This window comes from Equus przewalskii, chromosome 10, assembly GCF_037783145.1.
Source record: "Equus przewalskii isolate Varuska chromosome 10, EquPr2, whole genome shotgun sequence".
In the NCBI taxonomy this organism is placed as follows: Eukaryota; Metazoa; Chordata; class Mammalia; order Perissodactyla; family Equidae; genus Equus; species Equus przewalskii.
Window position 1 is genome coordinate 35,020,809 of NC_091840.1, and position 24,936 is coordinate 35,045,744.

At 35.8% G+C, this 24,936-nt stretch overlaps 1 protein-coding gene across 22 annotated transcripts in view; it reads right to left on the bottom strand.

Annotated features, from left to right (window-relative positions):
* Positions 1-24,936, bottom strand: part of BCAS3 (BCAS3 microtubule associated cell migration factor) — a 569,320-nt gene that overhangs the window by 333,034 nt on the left and 211,350 nt on the right. For all 22 annotated transcript variants that reach the window (XM_070562375.1, XM_070562376.1, XM_070562371.1 and 19 more), the window contains one exon: positions 3,911-4,175. In XM_070562375.1, coding sequence (XP_070418476.1) covers positions 3,911-4,175 — 265 coding nt within the window. The remainder of the gene's footprint in view (positions 1-3,910; positions 4,176-24,936) is intronic.

The following is a 24,936-nucleotide window of genomic DNA, read 5'->3' on the forward strand; positions in this document are numbered from 1 at the left end:
AAAGTGGAAAATCATATTTATAGTTAACAAAGGAAATGCTTGTGATAGTAAAAAAAAAAAAAAAGGCTGGAGGCTATTGAAACAGATGAAGTAAGAAAATGATGATTAATCATTTTTGCGTCATGGACTACTTGAAGAGTCTGGGAAAGCCTGTAGACTCTTTCTCAGAATACTATTTATAAATGCTCAGAATAAAATATGTAGAATTACAAAGGAAACCAAATATATTGAAGCATAGTTATCAATATATTTTAAAAATTAAGTTCTGCTATAGTAATATATGTAATAAATGCTAAAATCAGTATTATTACATAATAATATATAATTTTAAAGCAATGACAAACAATATTTCAAAATATATTTCAGTAATTTAAAACACTTCAAGATATATATATTTCATATATAATGTGATTGAAAACATCTGCATTTGTATTGGTGACAATGTCACAAGCACTGCTAATATTACTGTCACGCGTCGTCTATATTCATAATGAAAGGAAATGCTTAATTTTGGTTAGAGGATAGTAAACATAAGATGTAACTTTTTCCCTATCCATGTTCATGGATCTTAAGTTAAGAACCCCGCACAAAGACTAACGTCCAGGCAACAAGATTGGAAATGAAAGAGATATTTAGAGAGAATATATTACAAATAAATAAACATCCTCTGTTAGGTAAAAAAAAAAAAAAAAAAAAGGCAAATAGATAAAATAATCCTAACCTAAACTGGATTGACTCCAGATAGTAAAAAGGAAATATCCCTATATCAACTGTTATTTAACAGTTTCCTTTACTTTGCTAAAAAGAGCACAGACAAACAACGGTAATACCGCCAAAGCATGATTCATTTTCAAGATGAATCCCTCCCTGTTCAAAGGTTTACATTGTTTTTGACCAGCATCAGACTGTTTATCCACACAAACTATAAATACATCATTTTTAGAACTAACCAACAACAATGCCTATTTTGTTTTGACATGTAAGATCCAAAAAAGAACACGAAGAAAAATGACCATCGCTCTAACGTCCGCGCTTTAAAAATGAGAAAAACTACACAGACTAATGGGGTGAAATTCCAACACAATAAAATTTTAACATGTGCTATCAGGAAGAAAACGCCTCCTGAAATTCCTTGCTTTCAAAGGGAACGTTAAGTACAATGGCATTGTCAGTCTATAATCTCCTCTCTGAGATGTCTTCTGTTAGCTTTACGCAAAAATACAAAGAGAGCTGTGGAGAAATAAAGCTGAGAGAAAATAGTATATTTTGACTCAGAAATCAAGTATTGCTCTTCAACTATTTGTTCTTTAACAAAGAATAAATCCTTAATTGACTGGCGCTTCGCACCTGTTAGCAAAAATATATTGAAAGGTAATTGTTCACAGCCATTTAGTACCTGTTTCTTCCCTTGGAGTAGAAGACACATGAAGGCACAGATGACCTCAATATTTTATGCACATTATGCCCAAAGCCTAGCACAGAACCTGGTGCGTGGTACACTTAATACCAAAGGAAGACTAGGAAGAAAAAAGAAGCTCAAAAGAATACTCTCTGAAGATGCATAAATGGAAGGACTATAAATCTTTCCTAATTTTTCTACTAATCCATCTGGTTCTCTGGTTGACCTAACTGCCCTGCATGTTCTCTGAATCTTTCTCCATGAAGTGTTTGGTGAAATTCAAGTTAAGAAAACACTCAACACAAAGAGAAAGGTTCTCAAAGAATCTATAACAGCACCTAACTGTGACAAAATATTTACATGTAAAAATGTAAGTAGTTATTTCTGACGTAAAGTTTCTTGCAAATGGCTGAGCATATGAATATCTCATAGTTTTCTAGACATTTTTTAAAAATTCTAAATACCTTTTTAAATGACTGTTTTTACCTAGGACTGGTTCTAAAAGATTTTCATCCTTGAAGATCACAGGTCACTAGTGAAGTTAAATATACATGAATAACAATTTTTCTCATAAAAATAATAGGGCCAAAGCATAAAGCATCATCTAAGGAGAAAACAGAGGTCCTAAATTTTTCTGAGTTAAAGAGTTTCTCTCCAGGATTCCATTTACCTATGTATTTTTCCAGTCTATCTTAAAATTTCCTATAGAAACTATATATCTAGAATTGATTAGGTATTACAAAAGGAGATGTGTTCGAGAGGAAGCTAAAATAAATAAAGATAGGTATGTAGCCAAAAGAATTGCAAAGAGGTATTCAAACAAATACTTATACACACATTCATATCAGCACCATTCACAATCACTAAAAGGTGGAAACAACCCAAATGTTCATCAATGGATGAATGGATAAAAAACTGTAGTATAGCCATACAATGGAATATTATTTAGCCATAAAAAGAAATGAAGTACTGATACACGTTATGACATGGCTGTACCTCAAAAACATTATACTACATGAAAGAAGCCAAAAACAAATAGTCACATATTTTATGACTGCAGTTATATGAAATATCCATTACAGGTAAATCCATAGAGATGGAAAGCAGACTGGTGGTTGCCAGGGGCGTGGGGAGGGAGGAATGGGAAGTAACTGCTGAAAGAATATGCAGTTTTCTTCCAGGGTAAAGAAAAACGTTTTTGCAAATAGATAGAAATGGTGGCCACACAATATTGTGAAGGTACTAAATGCCACGAAATTGTTAACATTTAAGTGGTTAATTTTATGTTATATGAATTTCAGATCAATTAAATAAATAAGGATTGTTTTCTGGAATAACCATAATCTCGCTATATAAAGTACTCTATCCTTAAAAACTTAAATTGGTCATCTGTCAGGGAGAATCTGCAATGCTTTAGAAAAAGTGTCATCTGATGTCAACAAATATTTTCTGTCATTTTGGTGGGAATGAAATGGTACAACCACTCTGGTATAATCTACCAAGATCAAGATTTGCATACATTATATAACTCAGCGTTTCCACTCAAAAATGAATACACATTTGCACCAAGAAACAAGTACAAAAATTTTCATCGCATCATTACACATAATAACCCAAGACCGGAAACTACTCAAATATACATCAACAGTACTAGAAAGGATAAATGAATAAGCAGAAGCATATTTGTAGAATGGAATATGTAAAAGCAATGGAAATAAATGAAGTAACCTATAGAGAACATGAATTAATCTCACAGACATAATGTTGAAGAAGCTGAATATACCAAAATATACTCCATAATTCCATTTATATATATACAACAGTGTTTAAGGATACTTCCTTAAGAGTAAAACTATTTTTAAAAAGTAAGGAAGTAATTATCATAAAAGCCAGAATCAGGGTTTACTTCTATGGAAAAGGGGAACAAAAGGTGAGTTCTGGCAATGTTTCATTTTTGGTTAGGGTGATGGTTACAAGAGTATTTGCTCTAAGATAAGTTATTGAGCTATACATTTGTTTTATTTTGTTTTTTCTGCAACATACTGGTAGAAATCCCACAGAGAGATATTTTAAAATAAAATGCAAATGCTGCTCTAAAATACACATGACTCGTGATCGTTTTCCTCCAACAGGAATATATCTTAATGAACTATAGTACTGACTTTGCTTAAAGGCAGAGTTTTCTGGAAAAGATTTATAGACATGAGATTCAATCGCTAAATTTATGAAAACAGTCTTGAACTTCATATTCCTCATATAGGACACAAAGTATCCCTTATATATTGAAAAAGTTAGGGAGTTAAAGTAGGATGGTAAAGATCACCATTACTATACTGGCTTCAATTTATTAAATAATTTACTAAATTAATAATGTCGCCAAATAAGCCTAAGATGTTGTCTTTGCATGAACAGATTAGAAAAATGGGTTTATTTTACCCAAGATCTCAAAAGTTAAGTATAAAGGGAAGAGGGATTATAGGGTTCAGTGGAAAGAGAGAAAATTAGATTTACCATGTAGAGGTGATCCAGAAGGGCTGCTCGATAGACCTGGAACAGGGCTACAGCGACCTCCTTGCTTAGATGTCAGTTCTTGTTCAATCTCTTCCAGCCCAGCACTTTTCTGGAAACGGCTCATACGATTCACGACTCGTGGTGACAAGTGGGTTCGAACACAAGGCTGGCCACCATAAGGATTGATTGGGAAAACATGGGAAGTCCCCCGGAGCGTACTGATCACAACCCAGCGACAGTCATGGCTGAAGCAGATGTCTTGTACCTAGAAACAAGACATGGAAAAAAGCAAAAATTATTGAAACTATTTGGATTTATCTAAAAGCATCACACACATATCATCAAACGTGAATAGAAATACTTGCCTCATTACCAAATTTATCTAAGATCAGGTTATAAACAAAAAATTTTACTCTATAGTGAGTTTCATGGTGAATACAGATAAAAATTTCATATCAGCAATCTGATAAGATTTAGAGTAGAGAATTTGGTCCCTTGCTGCAAAGAGTGCCAAGTCAGAAAACAGGACCTAGGCTGTTTCACCCTATACAGCTATAAGAAAAGATACATAAGTCAGGTTTATTTCTCTAAATAAGTCTGCCTTCTAATAAGCAGAAAGTAGTAAAAATAAAAACATACATTATCCAATACAGGTGAAGTTACTAACCCAATCATTCGCTCAACAAATCTTCACTGGATACCCTTGGTAATGAGCACTAGGAATAAAGAGGTGAATAAAAACTAATCCTGGGGCTCACAGCCTAACAGGAGGAAAAGACACATAAGAAATTCGTGAAAATACAACATATAAAAGTGAAATAAATGTCTTATGTGTAAAGCACAGTGGTAAAAAGGAAGGAAAATGTGAAATCTGCTTGTGAGAGGTAAAAAGGAGATGGTAAAGGTAAAGGTTTAGGAGTGGCCTAAAAACCATTCTCTGAATAGGCCTGGATTCTGGAATTAACTTTTGAAGTAGGATAGACTGACCAAGTAAGGAGAGAAAGACATTCCAATTTAGATATATTCAGATATTCCATTTTAGATATAAATGCATAGATATAAGATGGAAATAATGGGCAAGCAGTTCAGTACACCAGAAACAACATGAGAGTCAGCAGAAACCAGAGCAACAGGTGTTTGGATTTCATTTAAGACATAGTTGAGCCAAAGATTTCCGTTTTGGAAGGATGATTCTGGGAGTAAAATGTAGGGGACTGGATTTACAGAGGGGATGAGGGGAGCTGAAAGAAAATTACGTAGAAGTTCCTTCAATGGTCAGGGATATGGGACCCTGAAGAGAGGTGGGATACAGAAGAGAAAAGGTCTCAAAACACTCTAATAGTGACCCAAATGCCCATCAATTGACGAATGGATTTAAAAGATGTGGTTTATATCCACAATGGAATATTATTCAGCCATGAGAAAAGAGGATATCCTGCCATTTTGTGACAACATGGATGCATCTTGAGCATATTATGCTAAGCGAGACAAGTCAGACAGACAAAGACAAGTATGATGTGATATCACTTACACGTGGCATCTAAAAAAACTCAAACCTACGAAAACACAGGGTAAAATGGCAGTTACCAGGGAATGGGGGCTTGGGGGATAAGAATGATAGTGTTTGAGGGCACAAACTTGTAATGAGGAGTAAATAAGCCATAGAGATTTAATGTACAGTAAAATGAATATAGACAATAACATTGTACTATAATTATTTAATGTGACAGATTATGACTACAAGAGCAATCATATTACAATATAAATGTATCAACGTAACATGCTTTACACCTTAAATTTATATAATAAAAAACGCATGACAGAAAACAAAACAAAAAAACTTATGCATCTGCAGTGGCTGGCAAACACTGCAAGCCAAATGCTTTCTGTTGGCTGTTGCACCTACAGAATTCTGCCCTTCTAGCGTCAAAGCAGCCACAGAAATTATGTAAATGAATGAGTGCAGCTATATTTAAAAAAAAAAAGGTTATTTACAAAAACAAGCAGCTGTCCACAGACTTGACCTAGGGAAAGTTAGTCACTAATTTTTATGACACTTATCCTGCACTGAATATAGAAGTTCCAGTATTTTCAAATTAACAAACTGAATTTACTAGTTTTATCTCGCTATCAGTCTAATGGTGACAACTTGAACATAAATGTCTCCATTTACTTAAATACTTTTATACTTAAAAAAGGAAAGCCAAGTAAAATTCAATATTGTTCTAACCATTTTTAAGCATAGCCTCTAAAAAGAAGGCAAGTCATAGGTACTTAAGAAAGATTTTCTACATTGACTAAATGATAAACTAAAATAATTTTCTACCATAGAAAACAATCATCAAACAGTGTTTTTTAAAAAAAGGGAAAAAGAATCCACACAAGGTAAAAGAATGGTAGAATAAAGATAAGATATTTGAGCGGGATTTAACATGAAAAATGTACATATGTGTGTATACATATATATGAATATGAGGGATATTAGCTATCAGGAGAACATGAGCTAAGAACATGAGCTTATATATCAAGATGAGATACTTCAGGCTGAGTGGTTAAGGGGTTCGCACACTCCCCTTCAGTGGCCCAGGGTTTCACAGGTTCGGATCCTAGGCATGGACATGGCACTGCTCATCAAGCCACGCTGAGGTGGTGCCCCACATAGCACAACCAGAAGGGCCTACAACTAGAATATACAACTATGTCCTGGGGGGCTTTGGGGAGGAAGAGGGGGAAGCAGGGGGGAGGGGGAGGCTAAGGAGGAGGAGGGGAAGTGGGAGGGGCAGGAGGAGGGGCAGGGGAGGGGGAAGGGAAGGAGGAGGAGGGGAAGTGGGAGGGGCAGGAGGAGGGGGAGGGGAGGGGGAAGGGAAGGAGGAGGAGGGGAAGAGGGAGGGGCAGGAGGAGGGGCAGGGGAGGGGGAAGGGAAGGAGGAGGAGGGGAAGTGGGAGGGGCAGGAGGAGGGGGAAGCAGAGGGGGAGGGGGAGGCTAAGGAGGAGGAGGGGAAGAGGGAGGGGCAGGGGAGGAGGGGGAGGGGAGGGGGAAGGGAAGGAGGAGGAGGGGAAGAGAGAGGGTCAGGAGGAGGGGGGAGGTGGGGGGAGGAGGAGGAGAAGAAGAAGACTGGCAACAGATGTTAGCTCAAGTGCCAACTAAAAAAAAAAGATGAGTACTTCATTGCTAGACTACTGCTAGACAAAAATTATCAATATATAGATAAACCCAAAATTCAACCACATGCCTGCCCGTTTCAATTACTGTGAGATACCCAAAGGAAGCTGATATTATAATTAAAGAATCTCCCAAGGGGGCTGGCCCCACGGCCCAGTGGTTAAGCTCGCGCACTCCGCTTCGGCGGCTCAGGGTTTCGCCAGTTTGGATCCTGGGCACCAACATGGCACCGCTCATCAGGCCATGCTGAGGCGGTGTCCCACATGCCACAACTAGAAGAACCCACAACTAAAAAAAATATACAACTATGTACCAGCGGGCTTTGGGGAGAAAAAGGAAAAATAAAATCTTTAAAAAGAAAAGAATCTCCCAAAAGCTGACAAATTTACCTTCCAGGGATTCTAGAACTACAAATAAAGTCATTCCACAAGTGTTTTACCTCTGTCCTCTGCCTACAATAACTTTCAGCTAAACAGACTCATAGAAAAGGAAGAAAAAGAGAAGGGGCAGTACAAAGAAATGTGTAAACAGTAGAAGCAAGAGAAAAGAAACCTAGTACCAGATGAATTTAATATCATAGTAATAAATGCATTAACACATGCCAGAATCAAATATATAAAGAAAAACATCTTTAGGCTTATTGAGAAATTTGTGTTCCATCCACAGTGGAACTAAACCATGTTATCTAAAACTTTTTTCCAAAACACTTATATCAAGACCACTTCCTGGTCTGTCAATGAAAAGGAGTTTCCGTCTTTCATTTTAAGAATACTTCTGATATGAGGTGGTGCTAACAATCAGTATCAAGGCAGGAAGACAGAATTCCACCTAAATGCTTACTTAGAAAACTGCTATTAGAGAAGTGATTCTGCTCTATGACCTTGAAGACACATCAGGAAACACAAATGAGCAGAGAAGGGCTGCTGAAGATATTAGCTGTCAAGAGACTAGAGAAAGTTTAATCCTTTAAATAACATTACAGAGGATAACAAGCTGCCTACCCATAAAATGCAAAATGATATAACTATTGGTATTATCAAACAAGCTGGGGGGTTTTTCAGATATTATTTAAAAAAAGAAAGACTATACATAATGGCAAACTAATAATACAATGATGAGCTCATCTGCGAGATTTTTGGGCCTCCATTTTGGAAGGACATTTCTAGTTACTATTTTCTCATCACAAAACAGGAGAGCTACATGGGAGCTGTATCTCTCACTGAGCTCCACAGTACTGAATATCACGGCAAGTAACATTTACCATGGACCGGTCAGGCAACTGCTATCAACACAAGTTAAACAAGTAGAGGCACCAAACAAGTACTATCCAAACACCTACTCTCAAACTTAGGGAGCAAACATATTTAGATAACTTTTTTAAAACAGTGACTATTCAATATCCTGAACTCAGAAACTGACCAATCCGAGCAGATCTGGACAGCAAGAGATACACTGTAAGGCTCCAAGCTAGCATTTCAAAATGTGACTAACCGAAACAGAGAATGAATATGGGCATGAGACAAGTGCAGGTTTCTTTCAGAACAGGGTTCAGCAAACTTTTTCTGTAAAGGGTCAGAGAGTAAAATTTTAGGCTTTGCAGGAAAGAAAGCAAAATCAAGGGTACCATGTAGATACTTACAACAACAAGAAAGAAAACAAATTTTGAGAAAATTTTTACTGAGTATAATTTTTTTTGTAATATAGGTCTACTAATGAGAAAAATGGAATCCTTTTTTATAAGAATAACATTTTGCCTACTTGGGGTTCTAAGCTAGTAATATTACTAACAAGCAGATTCCAGTGCTCATCCATAAAAACCACTCTTAGCTCATGAGATGTACAAAAACAGACAGAAGGCCATGTATGGCCCATGGGCCAGTTTGCTGACCTGTTTTATACCACCATCTTGGTGGTAAATGCATTCCTGTGCGAGCATCACAGACCTCAAAGCAGAAAGAACCTCAGAAATCCAAAGCCAAAGTCAAAAGACAAAGTAGCCGTCAGGTCAGTAGGTATTATTCCTATAGTTTACAATATACTCCACACTATAAAGAAGGACAACTGTACAGAAAGCCTCCTCATAAGAGAAAGCAATACAAGATATGCATTAGGAACATGAGACCAGTGAGATTAAGGTTCTTTTCTAAATTGAATAGCAAGGAGATATTCTGTTTTGTCTTCAAGGTGAATATAGCTATATTCAATTCAACAATGACACATAATTATTACAGAAAATCATTTTAGTTAAAAAAAAAAATCACACACACGTACACACAGAAATCCCACAATCCAGAGACAACTATTTCTTATTATCTCAGAAGACATTCTTCCAGACATCTAATAAGTGGATATGTATTTACGTATATATTTATGTATATATATATCACATAAATACAAATATAGATACATATACACACGTGCATGCAGACACACATATATAATTTTATACCGGATAAGATTATGAGTAACCAATCTGAAATGTAAAATAATCTTTAAAGTTTAATATTATAAAAAGTAGTGAAAACACATGGAAATAGTACTATAAATATAAAGCCTTTACATGTCATTACAGGGTTTACCTAGAGGTAGTATATCATAGTAAATATATCTACCACTTACTAGCTCCATGACCATGGAAAAGTTGGGCACAACTCTGTGCCTTCTGGTTCTTTATTTGCAAAATGGGAATAACAATGCAAATCTTATGGGATTTTAGGCTTAACGAATTAACATGTAAAGCACTTAGAATAGTGCCTAGCATGTAATAAGCACTGAACAAAGATGTTTGCTATTATCATAATTACCATAAAAATATATCCCTACTCTGTCCAAATGTCTCTGTTTCACTGCTACCAACTTAGACTAAAGCACTATCATCCCACCACCAGGTTACCACATTTGACTCTTAGCTGGACACTTAATTGAGACCACCTACAAGCAACAAAAGACAAAGCAGATAAACTGCACTTCTTCAAAATTAAAAACACTGTGCATCAAAGGATACTGTCAAAAAAATAAAAAGACAACCCCCTGAATGTGAGAAAATATTTGCAAATAATACATTTGATAAAAGGTCCAACATCTAGAATATATAAAGAAGTCTTTCAACTCGACAACATAAAGACAAATAACGCAATTAAAAACAAGTAAAGGATTTGAATAGACATTTTTCTAAAGAAGATATACAAATGGCCAAGAAGCACATGAAAAGATGCTCAATGTCATTAGTCATTAGGGAAATGCACATAAAAACCACATGAGATACCATTTCATACTGAAAAGAATGGCTATAAATAAAAAGACAAAAGAGCAAGTGTTGATGAGGATGCAAAGAAATTGGAACTCTTACACATTGCCTGGGGGAATGTAAATGGTACAGCCTTTTAGAAAATTCCTCTAAAAGTTAAACATAGATCTACCACATAACCCAGCAGTTTCATTCTTACATATCCAAGAGAACTGAGAACACAGGTTCAAACCAAAACCTAACATTCATAGTAATATTCTTCAGAGCTCATAAGTGGAAACCACTCAAACGTCTTTCAACTAATGAATGGACAAACAAATTATGGTATATCCATACGAGGGAATATTATTCAGCCATAAAAAGGAATAAAGTTCCGACACATTGCAACATGAATGAACTTTGAAAACATGGAAAATGAAAGAAGTTAGACAGAAAAGGCTACACTTTGTATGATTCCATTTACATGAAATGTACAGAACAAGCAAATCCATAGAGACAGAAAATAGATTAGCAATTGCCAAGGGCCAGAGGGAGGAGAACAGAGGGTTGCTAACGAGTACCACATTTCTTTTTTGGGGTGAGGAAAATTTTCTGGAATAAGATGATCGTGATCAGTGTACAACTCTGTGAATATACTAAACACCACTAAATTGTACACTTGAAAAGGGTGAACTTTTTGTATGTGAATTATGTCTCAGTAAAACTATTACTAAAAAATGAAAGAACTCACTAACAAGTTTGCTGAAAGGCAACTTCTACAGGTTCTGTTTCTAGTTTGTGGTTTCCCTTAACTGTCCTTTAGTTCTTAGAGATGTCCCTGTTGTCCTTAGCTCAAAGGAAGGTAAGCAGCTGCTAGGAAGCCTAAGCTAGCATTTTATCTGTGCCCATCTTGGCTCACTTCACATCTGGAGTTGGATTAAACAAATAACTTCAATATAATATGAGTAAAAGATATAACCAGATGTTCTTATTAAGTTTCCCTCCGAGATTCAGCATAAAAGAGTGGCATAAAAGGACAGAAGAAAAATCAAGCAAAGAGTACCTAATTTAGTCTGGGAATCCTCATTAGGACACTCATTATTATCAATTTAGAGCTTTTAAATATACAAATAGAATTCTTAAGACAATTCAAGTACAGTGTGCTTACTTAAATATTTTGCAAATTTATATCAGGTTATATAATTTATTCTTTAAATGGTTCCTGTATTATTTGGTATATTTATAACATCTTACACTTGTTTCTTATTGTAATGATGTAAAATATGGCTATCAGAAACCAATTAGGCCTATAGAAAGCTAATATATTTGTTCCTTAAAACATACTGTAGCTATATTCCAGTAATTATAATTTATACAAATACTTTTTCAGAAATCTGAATTATCCATTTTTAAATACTTCATTGATTTAATAACCCAAAACAATAATATTTGAGGCAACCAAAATCTAATATAGCTGACATACACTCACATGGAACAATTATGTCCAAAATTTTATCAAAACCAAAAAAACCCCACAACAACTTCAAATGTATATTTAATTCACAAAACAGGTTAATTCAAACTACATATAAAACAAGAGTATTTGAGCACTAGAATGAGGTGTTACTACATTTAAGTACCTAAGATAAAAAAATCAGCATCCTATAAGGCTCCAAATTTATGCCACAAATTCACCTCCATAACCCAACTAACTAGTTACAGTGATAAAAAAACAATTTAGGGTTATTATTTTTTTTTAAAGATTTTATTTTTTTTATTTTTTCCTTTTTCTCCCCAAAGCCCCCCCGGTACATAGTTGTGTATTCTTCGTTGTGGGTTCTTCTAGTTGTGCCATGTGGGACGCTGCCTCAGCGTGGTCTGATGAGCAGTGCCATGTCCGCGCCCAGGATTCGAACTAACGAAACACTGGGCTGCCTACAGCGGAGCGCGCGAACTTAACCACTCGGCCACGGGGCCAGCCCCAACAATTTAGGGTTATTTTAACATCCTAAAATTTAAAGCAGAGATTCTCAAACTTTAGTGTGATAAGAAGCACCTAAATTATTTGTAAGAACTGCAGATCCTTTGGTCCCATCTTCAGAATTATGATTCAGTAGGTACTGGGAGGTGGGGGAGCTATGACCAAGAAATCTGCAGTTTTAGAACACTTGGAAAATGTCTGATACCAACCTAATGTCTGTAATCCAGAGTTAGAAAATAAAATAAAGTGACCAGACACGGCAGTCCCCCTTACCTCATACCAAACCTTAGAAATTATATAAAAGATACTTTAAAAAAAAAAGCAATAGCAATGATTGCCTAGGGCATTAGTGTGACAGAAGATTGAAATGGGCAGGAGGAAACTTTCTGGGATGATGAAAATCTCCTATATTTTGACTGTGGTGATGGTTATATAGATGTAACTAGTGAATGGTAAACTGAACACCCATCTCCAACCTTCACTCCCTCACCTGACACCACTACAGATGTTTCAGATGCGCTTGCCCAGCCTCTCTTACAGCAAGTGTTGACATATTTATGATCAGTCAGACAAAAGCAGGATGTGATTGCAGGATTCTGGGAAAGTATCCACTTTCCTGATAAAAGGAATTAACATCACTGATGCTGCCCTTACTCCCCATCTTACTGCCTTGGATTCAGAAATGATGCCCACGGGAGTGGCAATTATAAAGCAATCATGAGAGAAAGCAAAAAAGTCACAGAGACATTGTTGAGCAATTGTTCCAAAACCAGTGCAGCCTTCTAGTAATGTGAGAAAAATAAACGCTGATTTTTAAAAACCATTGTTAAATGCGATTTTGTTTCTGTAGCCAAACACGTGCCCAAGGAGTCAAATACCAATTCCTTTTCCAACTCTCTTTAAAAAAAAAAGAAAGAAAACCAAAAAGCAGAGAGTACTTGGGTAAAACGTCTCAAATCCAAGAGTACTATACTTTCAGAAGCCTGTAAGAATGGCAATCAAAGCCATAAAGACAAGTCCCAGAGAGCGAAAACTAACGAGCCAAGGTCTAAGCCATCAGATGAGGTTATGTTTAGTAAAAACTTACAGGAAAATAAAAAAAAGAAGCTATTTGCATAAGAATTAATATACAAGTTCTAGAGACATTCCCAACACAACACTTTAATAATTTTTATCCTTCAAAATTGATAAATATACTTTCACTAAAAATGCTGTAACTCTGACTATCATAACAAGGTTAGTGGCAATAAAAGTTTGCTTGGGAATAAGTTACCTAGAATGGAAATGCGGTAAAGAGGGAGAATCCACACATATTCTCCATCCCATCTCCCTACTCCCTCCCCCATCAATTTTTCATATTCACTTACTTGTTCAATAAATATTTATGGAAAGCCTATTACATGTTTTGCACTCTTCTAGGTGCCAGAAATTTGAAAATGAGCTAAAATAAGCAGCATGCAATTATCATCTAAACCAAAAATTACACTCTCGGTCATCCATGCCAGAGAAACGAAAACTATGTCCACATAAGATATTCATAATAGCCCAAAACTGTAAATAGTCCAGGTGAATGTTTAAACAAATTGTGGGAGTCAGGTCTACTTATAAAAGGGCAACATGAGGGAACTGTTCAGTATCTTGACAGTGATGGTGCATACACACACCTACATATGTGATTAAATTGTACAGACCTCAGCATGCACACACACACATGCACACAATCCGGTGAAATCTGAAAAAGATCAGTGGTAGACTGTACCAATGTTAATATTCCAGTTGTGATATACTCTAGGTTTTACAAAATGTTACCATTGGGATAAAATGGGTAAAGTACACATGGGATCTCTTAGTATCAGTTCTTACAAGTGCATATGAATCTACAACTATTTCAATAAAAATCTGAACCAAGAGAAAGGGAAAGTGACCCCTTGCAAACACTACAGAGCCAGCAGTGCTAATGTAGCTCACTCCTGCTGTAGCCTGAACTTGAGTGGAGATGAGGATGAGGGGTAGCCAAAACTGCCAAGGACTGCAAGGTGAAACTTGGCAGTGTTGGGAGTGGGGACAGAAAGAAAGGGGCCGCTGTGCCTGGACACTCACTGGACAATGGCAAGTGGCAAGACTGCTCTCGGGGAAATAAGTAGCACCAACACTGAGCAAAATTAAGAAAAAAGGCAACACTCCTGGTTGCCCCCATGGTACCTGCGGGCCAGCCTCCTCTGCCACCAAGATAGGAGATAATGTGATCACTTGGCAGTTGTCACTGGAAAAACTGACATGTGCACATTAAACACATTTGTCCATGTTCTCAAGTAGGTGGAAATACTCCATGTACTCATAGAGGGAAAAATATCCTGGAACAGAGTGTAAGCAAAGTTCATAGTAGAGAAAAGACGCTAAAGTGATCTTGTGGGCATACTACTGTTGCAGCTTCTGTTGATGAATGTGTAACTGGTATCAATGGCTTAACTGATTGTACTTACATGCTTTTAAGTGCCAGAGGGTATCCTCTGCCAAGTAGACAGAGGTGATGGTGGGACAAGTGCACAACAGACTACCTACGAGACTTCCAGTTCCTTCCCATGTTATGGTATAGAAACAACAGAATCCCAGTAGGAAAAAGTTTAGGTAAAGACTTAATGGCTGCTCAAGTTCTCAAAGGTGTTATCCCAGTACAACATCGCCACCTGCCTGATCCAGCAACCAAGTACACTCCCTTTTTTAGATGCAGCTACTAACCTGCTACTAAGTTCTTGTTTCTGAACAACTGATCTATGGAGGCCTTGTGATTTCCCAGACCTACATTGGGATGGGTCACCTCAAATTTGATGATGAACATGGTGGGTAGGGCCCAACAGGACTTGCTAGTCAAATGGAAATGGTATGTTCCACAATATGTTCCAGGCTGGCCCTAGCAACAACTTGTTTTTACAGTTACTTTATCACTTATTACACTGCCTGAAGCAATGCCACTGGCTCAAGAGGCCCTTGACTCACAGGGCTTCCTTTAAATGCCTGATTCACTGACGGCTTGGCTAAGATGAGAGGTGATGGTGTCCATGGCCCAAGGCAGCTGTAGAACCCCAACAAAACTCTGTAGGAACAAATGTAAGGACCAATCAGCACAGCAGGATAATGGAAAGCTGTCACCTCTGCTTTAATTGATGAGTCACTCTAACTGTGGGCCAACCGTGCCCACTTGTTTATGTATTGTCTATGGATGCAGATATGCTACAATGGCAGAGGTGATACAAAGAACATATAGAATACAGAGTTCAAAATATTTATTACCCAGCCCTTTATGGAAAAAGTTTGCTGATCCCTGCTTTAGACAGTACTCCTAAGGACTGAAAATGTTACATTTGTACTGACACTTGGGCAATTGCCAATGGCCTGGCCAAAGGTCTTGTTTGCCATAAGGAAAACGACATACTGGCAGATTGCAAATGCCTTTCTGTTAGAGTCATGAGCTACACAAACAAATCATGCTGGTAAGTGGCAATATGAGTCACTCATGCCCAAGGTAAGATTTCATCTGCTTATGAGAATGACTGGAATCAACCTACTGACCAGGCCTCCTGTGCCCAGTGTTTTCCATGTAAATCTGTCAATAATAAATGCTCATCTGGGGTTTAAGTCCCATCTATTACCCACTGTTTTGTATCCACTGAATATGTGGATCCCCTTGAATATATGATGTCATAACTGCTGGGGTTAGCTGTTTAACTATCTATGAGGTCAATATGGCTGATGGGGTTACTCAGATACTTGTCTTTTTTTCCCCCAATTTGTTCTATCAAATGTTGAGACAGCATTAAACCCAGTTTTACGTGCATACACATTTAAATCTTCCTGTTAATTTGGCTCGAACATTATGAAATATCTCTGGTAACAGGCTTTGTCTTAACCTCTATTTTACATGATATTAACACAGCCAAATTTTCAACACTCTTATATTTATTATTTACATGATATATCTTTTAACATGCTCTTACTATCATATTAATGTCTCTATATTCAAACTGAATCTCTAATAAGACACTTTCTTCTTTTAGATTGGAATACATTAACATTTAATACAATTATTTATATGGGTAAATTTTGATGCGCCACTTAACATTTGTTTTCTGTTTATCCTATCTGTTTCTTGTGCTTCTACTCCTTCTTTTCTGCCTACTTTTGAATTAATTGAACATTTTTTTAGAATTCCACTTTTTTTTTTTAAGGTATACTTTTTGGGGAGGAAAATTGGCCCTGAGCTCACATCTGTTGCCAATCTTCCTGTTCTCTTTTTCTCCCCAAAGCACCAGTACACAGTTGTATATTCTAGTCATAAGTCCTTCTAGTTCTTCTGTGTGGGATGCCGCCACAGCATAGCTTGATGAGCAGTGTGTAGGTTCACGCCCAGGATCCGGACTGGCGAACCTTGGGCCGCCAAAGTGGAGTGCATGAACTTAACCACTACACCACTGGGCCAGCCCCCCTAGAATTCCATTTTAATTGAAGTTTTGTCTTCTTAGGTACAGCATGTTGAACCTTGAAATAGTATAGTTCCACATACCTGCTCCCACCCCAGCACCACTGGTCCTTATGCTATAGTTATCATATGAATTACATGTATACACAATATAAGACCCAGAAAATGACGTTAAAATTTTTTATATATAAATATGATAATTTTAACATTCCTATATATTTTAAACAAATTAAGAAAAGGTAAAAAATCATCCTCTCTAATAAGAAATTTACCATTTCTCAGATATTTCATTACTTCCAAAAGATCCAAATTTGCTCTGGTATCATTTCCATTTAGCACATTTTCTAGTGTGCAGGCTTTACTGGTTGCTCCTTCATTCTTGAATGATGCTATTGCTGGATGGGGAATTTTTGATTGTCAGTATTTTTTTCTTTCAGTCCTTTAAACATGTTATTCCACTGCCCTCTGGCTTCCATGGTTTCTGGTGAGAAGTCAATACTTTGCTGAAATGTTATTTCCCTGCATGTAATGTGGTATTTTCCTCTGGCTACTTTCAAGATTTGGTCTTTACTTTGATCTTCAGAAAGTTGACCATGATGTTTTTAAAGTTCAGTTTTGTCATATTTGAACCTATTTGGTGTTTGCTTATCTTTCTGAAGATTTAAATTTATGTCTTTCAACAAATTTGGGAGGTTTTCTGTCTTTATTTCTTCTCTTCTTTTCTGCCTCATTCTCTGCTTTCCTTCTACACAGATCAAGAGGAATTTTGTCCCAGGATATATGCAGTCTCAATCATACTTGATTTGATGAGATTGGAGGTTTTGGGTAGATGATATTTTAAAGCCATTTTAGAGTTACAGTTGATGCTGCAATGGATTGAGGCTTTCAGGGATGGTGGAATGGGGTAGATATTTTGCATGTGGGATGATCCCAAATTTGAGGGGTCAGGGAGTGGACTGTAGCAAAGTAAACTGTGGTTCAAAAAAAGATCTATCCAGATCTTAATCCCTAGACCCACATATAGTATATTACAGACACAAAGAGCAACTATTACCTTATATGACAACATGTATGATTAATTTATAGATCTTGAGAATTTATCCTGGATTATTAGCGTTGGTACTAAATGCATTCACATGTATCCTCATATGATAGAGAAGAGAAGACACAGAAAAGAGGAAGAGGAAATGAGACCCCAAAGACAGAGACTGGAGTGATGTGGCCATAAGGCACAGAATGCTGACAGTCACCAGAAGCTGGAAAAGGCAAAGAATGAATTCTTTCTTAGAAGCTCTAGAGGGACTGTGGCCTTGCCAACATCTTAATTTTGGACTTTCAGCTTCCAGAACTGTGAGAGAATAAATTTCCATTATTTTAAGCCCCCAAGTTCATGGTCATTTGTTATGATAACAACAGTAGAGAAATAAGCAATAAATTTGGACATCTTCCCGAATAAGGTCAATTTTATGTTGTGGAGTGCCCAGGACTGAGGTTGCTGGGTATGGTAAGTGTATGTTAAGATTTTAAGAAACTGCCGAACTATTTTCCAGACTGGCTGTAGCATTTTACCTTTCCAACAGCAATGTATGAGAGACCCAGTTCCTCCACTCACGGACCTTTGAAAGTTTTTTAAAAGGTGCTATAGATACCAGACAACCTGTGCCTTTTCATTCTGTTAACAGCGTTTTTCAAAGAGCAAATTTGTTTTATTTTAATGAACCCTAATTTGTGAGTTTTTCTTTAATGAATTTTGCTATGTAAGAAATCTGTGTCTAATCCAAGTCACAAATGTAAGACATTTCCTTCTAAAAGTTTTGTAATTGTAGGTATTACACTTAAATCTATGATCCAATTAAAATTAATTTTTGTATATGGGATAAAGTATGGATTGATGCTCATTTTTTCTGCACATAAATACCCAATTGCTCCATCACCATTGTTGAAAAGACTAACCTTACTCCATTTTTCACCTTTGGACCTTGGTCAAAAATCAATTGTCCACATGTATGGGAATGTTACTGGATTCTCCACTGACTACTTTAGCTGTAATAAGTCTTGCTATCAGGTAGTGATATCCCTCCAACTTTGTTTATCATTTTCAATGTTATTTTGCCCATTATAAGTCCTACGTATTTCCACGTGAATTTTAGAATTAGCTTGTCAATTTCTACCAAAGAGAAAGTCCTGCTGGGATTTTGATTGAGATTGTATTGAATAGACAGATCAATTTGGAAAGAAATATATCCTAACAATATTAAGCATTCCAGCCTAAGAACATGGTTTAACTCCCCATTTATTTAGGTCTTACTCTCAGCAATGTGTTATAGTTTTCAGAGTACAGGTCTTACATATGGTACAGTTGCTATTTTTTACTTTTAACTCACTTTTTAAAAATTATCAATTACCTATTGTTTCTTGCTAGTATACGGTATTCTGAAACTTTGTTAATAATCACTTCTTAGTTTTAACTTTCTGTAGAATCCATTAGACTCTATACACAGACAATCATGTCATCTTTAAATAAATATTGTTCTACTTCTTCCTTTCTGGTATGATGGTGGTTCTTTCCATGGTCTCAGATTTCCTCTGCAGATCTCAGGAGGGTCTCTCTTTGCACCTTTCATCTCTCTGGTATTCTGTCCTGAGAACTCTATGACTTTCGCCTCCCTGAACTATTAGCAATATCTCATCAACAAAGGGAGTCTACCTGGCTCCACTTAGGTTCCCTATCTATGCACCATGGGCTAGAAATTCTTTCAAGACAGTAAGCTACGCCAAACATAGGGCTCTTCTCATTTGTTTCCCATCTCTCAAGGATCAAAGTGAAGGTCCTAACACTGACCCTTTGTCATTTACCATGCCAGGTGTTTTACTAAGCATTTTACATCTATTATTTCTGATATTTCCTGAAATAAACCCTATGAAATAGGTATTGGCTCCATTTTACAGATGAGTAAATTAAATCTTAAGGAAAGCAGATAATTGGTCCTTGATTATATAATTACTAAGCAGCATCAAAGTATATATCAAAGCTGGGGATGTGGGAAATGGGGAGTGACTGCTAATGGCTAAAGAGTTTATTTTAAGGGTTATGAAAATGTTCTGAAACTAGACACTGGTGGTGGTTGCATAACTGTGTGAATATACAAAAAAAATCACTGAGTTACACATTTAAAAATGAATTTTATATTATGAGAATTATATCCCAATAAAGCTAATGTTTTCTGGAGAAAAAAATTGAAAAAAATCATGACCATGGGTTTGCGTTTAGCAAATAAAAATATAGAAAGTCTAGTAAAATTTGAATTTCAATATAAGCATAAGTAGGCAGTATTTGGGACATACTCAGATCAAAATTATTTGTTTTTAGCTGAACTGACCATCAAATACTATCAATTAATAATATCAATGAATAGCTAGGTTCTGTTCCCATTGAGAATTAAACATACTATTCATACTATTTTGCAGCACTGCTCTGATAAAAGTAACACTTATCTGATGTGCAGATGCTTCAAAAGCAGGTTTACCATTCATCAAAATTAGCATGTTAAGTACCAAAATTACTTCTGTCTGCTTCAGTAAGACATTATGTAAGTATATTAACAAAATATTGTAGGTTTTACTACATAAGACTTTACTGCTGAAAACTAGGGAATATTTTTCTAACTGCATATGTGCTTTATGAGGAAAATTACTGTCAGATGCAGAGGATATCCCAAGTCATAGATCACAAAACAACTTAATTCAACATAATTAGATCCACATACTTGATTTTTTTTCCTTGCTTGATTAAAGTATCCTCAGTTCTTGGAAGAATCCAGAATGACATGATTTTGAAGTACTCAAAGATGGAAAGAGACCACGTGCCATATAGATTTCATCATCAGTATTAAATTTTATATATCATTTCAAAATAACTTTCAGTAGAAGCTTATAAAAATTAAGTTTGTGGTCATTAATTGAGTTTCCTTAGATCTTGAAGTTTGGTATTTAGAAATTTCCAACCTCCTAAATTACAGGGTATGACATAGAACAAAGTAATTTTAATAACTTCTATTTGATTTTCCTACCTGTTAAATAGGAATAGCATTGTCAGGAGCAAACATGTGCACCTACAAATATCTGTCTGCGTGCAAGGCACTGTTCTGAGAATGAGAGATACCAGGAAGCTTAAACATGGTCTCTATTTACAAGTTGGAGGTATAGGTAAATTAAATGATAAATAAGACTAATACAAAAGAGGTGTCAAAAATAGGTGCAAGTGAAAAAAAAGGTATAAGTGCTTAGAATATTCAAATTCTAGGAGGATATAGATGACGTAGTGCATACCAGTGACTACTGAGGGTAGGACAGTGATTATAAAACCAGAGTTAAGAAATAAAATGTGCCCAGTAGCATACTGAAATATCAAATCTTTACCTAAAATGTTATCTAATTGAAAACTTCCATACAAAAGAAACAAAACCAAATGGTAACTAAACATAAGAGTAAGCAAGTTAGTTGTGCTAGAAAGTAAGGACATTGTCAAAGAATAGTGGAGATGTGTCAAAAGGACACAGATGCTAAGTTAATAGGCTCAAACTGGCCATACCTGGAAAATTTGAACATTAAAATAATTATTGAATGAATATAACCCATTGAATAAAATAGGAACCCATTAAACCCAATGACATATGTAAATAAAAGAAGTAATACAAAGGTTGATGAGAATGGGATATTTACATAGTTTAAAATGACTTCTCTTAACCCACTATCCACCCAGGGCACAGCACAAAGGCAGCAGATCGGAAACGCCCATCTCCTAGTCTCACCCTGAAAGAGGTATACGCGCATACTTTAAAAGTTGCTGCCTGAGGGTCCAGCTTCCAATCAGCCTACATCTAGGTGCTGACTGAGATCCACATCACATTAAGAAAATCAAGGATACAGGGCCGGCCCCGTGGCCGAGTGGTTCAAGTTCCACATGTTCCACTTCAGCAGTCCGGGTTCACAGGTTCAGATCCTGGGCCCAGACCTACTCCACTCATCAAGCCACACTGTGATGTCATCCCACATAAAATAGAGGAAGATGGGCACATATGTTAGCTCAGGGCTAATCCTCCACACCAAAAGAAAGAAAATGAAGGATAGAGATCATATGATCCTACCAACAGATGCAGAAAAAGCATTTGAAAAAATTCAACATGCCTTCATGATAAAAAAAAAAACAAAACTCTAAATAAAGTGGGCATAGAGGGAATGTACCTCAAAATAATAAATGCCATATATGACAACCCACACCTAACATCATACTGAATGGTGAAAACTCAAAAGCTTTTCCTCTAAGAACAGGAACAAGACAAAGATGCTCACTCTCGCCTCTTTTATTAAATATAGGACTAAAAGTCCTAGCCAGAGCTATTAGGGAAGAAAATGAAACAGAAGACATCCAAATTGGAAAGGAAGAAGTCAAACTGCCTCTATTTGAAGATAACATGACCTTACATACAGAAAACCCTAAAAACACTGCCAAAAAACTGTTAGAACTGATAAATGAACTCAGTAAAGTTGCAAGATAGAAAACCAAACATACAAAAATCATTTGGGTTATTATACACTATTATTGAACATGAAAAAGAGAAATTACAAAAACAATCCCATTTACAAGTGAATCAAAAAGAATGAAACACCTAGGAAAATTTAACCAAGGAGGTAGAACACCTGTGCCCTGAAAACTATAAGACACTGATTAAAGAAAGTGAAGAAGACAAATAAAGGGAAAGATAACTGGTGCTCTTGAACTTGAGAATTAATATCGTTAAAAGGTCCATACCACCTAAAACAATCTACAATGTTAATGCAAACCCTATCAAAATTCCAGTGGTATTTTTCACAGAAAGACAACAAACAATCCTAAAGTTTGCGTGGAACCACAAGACTCTGAATAGCAAAAGCAATCTTGAGAAAGAACAAAGTTGGAGGGATCATGCTTCCTAGTTTCAAACTATATTACAAAGCTACAGTAATCAAAACAGTATGGTATTGACATTAAAAACAAATGCTAGAAATAAGGCAAAACAGGAAAGTAAAAAATAGAAGGTATTATTAACAAAGAAAAGATTACAGCTATCACTACTATAGTTGCACATTGTTTGAGAGTTCCTAGTCAATGTAATTAAAAAAAAAACAAAACTGAAAAATGTCAAAATTATCATGATTTTCAGAAAATATATTCTACTTACAAAACCCAAGAAAATTCACTGAAAAACTACTTAATCTTACAACAGAGTCTAGCAAAGCAGGAAGATACAAATATTTGGTAGACAATAATCAACAGGTTTTTTATCATACCATAGCAATAACTAATTTTAAAACACAGTAATTCCTAGATGCAAAATTTCCATATTGTAAACTTGTCAACTCTAACTGTATAAAAATGTAATTTCAATGCAATACAAATAAAATACTCCAAAAGACTCTTTATATAACTTAAAAGGCTCAGTCTAAAACGCATCTCAATGAGAAAATGCTCAAGATTAGCTGGGAAAGTTTTTGAAAATGAACGACAAATCATGTTAAAAAGCTAAAGTAAGTAAAACAGCATAATGTTGGTGAAAGGTATTGTTTTATTTTTACTTTCTATTAGAGAAATTTCAGAACATACACGAAGTATACAGATTGCTATAATAAACCACCACTATCGACATGACCCAGCTTCAATAACTAATAACACTTCGCAAATCTTGTTTAATCTATCTCTTAGTATGTTTGTTTTGTTTCACCAGAGTAGTTAAAAGCAAATAGAGATGTCCTATTGTTTCACCTGTAACTACTTCAGTATGACTTCAGGATATGTGACTAATAGATAAAGACAAAAAAAAAAAAAAAAAAAAAAAACACAACACAATTTCAGACCCAGTAAAATTAACTGATTACTATCATATAATATCCCGTTAAAGGTCAATTTTCTCCAACGGTCTCAAAAACCTCTCTTCATACTTTGTTTAAATCAAGCTTCCAAAAAAGTTCACACATTGCATTTAGTTGATGCATCTCTTCAGATTCTTGTAATCAACATAACAATCCCCCTATTCTCAGTGTCATTTATTTGTTCTTTTATCTAACCAACATTCCCCTACTGCTACATTATTTTAAAGCAAATTCCAGACATCTGTAAATACTTTAGTATGTATCACAAAAAAATAAGGACATTAAATTCTTTAATAATATCTACTCAGCCAAATGTTCTAATGTCACCATTTGAATGAAAAATAAATTTTTATACTTGATTTGTATGAAACAGGATTCAAACAAGGTCCACACTTTCTACCTAGACATTATTCTCTAAAATTACTTTTAACTCTCACCACATACCCACTTTTATTTTCTCAGTGCAATTATTTGTTGTAAAAACCAGGGCAGACTTGTAATGAAGAACTTGCCACATTTAAAAGTTAGCTAGTTGCATTCTCATAATATTGTTTAACTTGTCCCTCTACCTCTGTATTTGGTTTAAAGCGTAATTATATATAGACGCTGCATTAGACTCAGGTTTAGTTTAGAGAGCTGGGCAGAACTATTTCCCATGTGATATTGTATACACTCTATTGCATCATATTGGGAAGCACATGATAGCTGACTGTTCCACTTTGTAATGTTAAGACTCATCAGCTAAAACGAAACACAGAGGATTATTGCGTGGGTCCATTGTTTCATTAGGGCTAGCAATTCTAACTCTTTTTTTGAATTGAGGTATAACTGACATATAACATTATATTAGTTTCAGGTGTACAACACTCGATATCATATATACTGCAAAATGATCACCAGGGTAAGTTAAATTCTAACATTTTTTATTTTAGAATTCCAATAAAAACTTTCCCTCATCAACTACTTGCTCATCTTATTAAATTGATACAAGAAAGGCTGAGTAAATGCTGGATGCTTTCCCTTTAATTACCAATTTTCAGAACAATGAGTTAATAAACAAGCAACCTACTCAGTAATTCCCAATGCTCCCTTTTTGATATCATTATAAACTTATGGGTTTCTATATATTTAAGACGTTTCAAGATGTTTCGTTCTATTTAGAAATTTTTAATGGAAATTTATGATAAACGGCATTTTAGACTATTGGGAAAGGATAGACTAGTCAATAAATAGTGTTGGGTCAATGAGCTCCCTCTCAGAATAAAGTATAT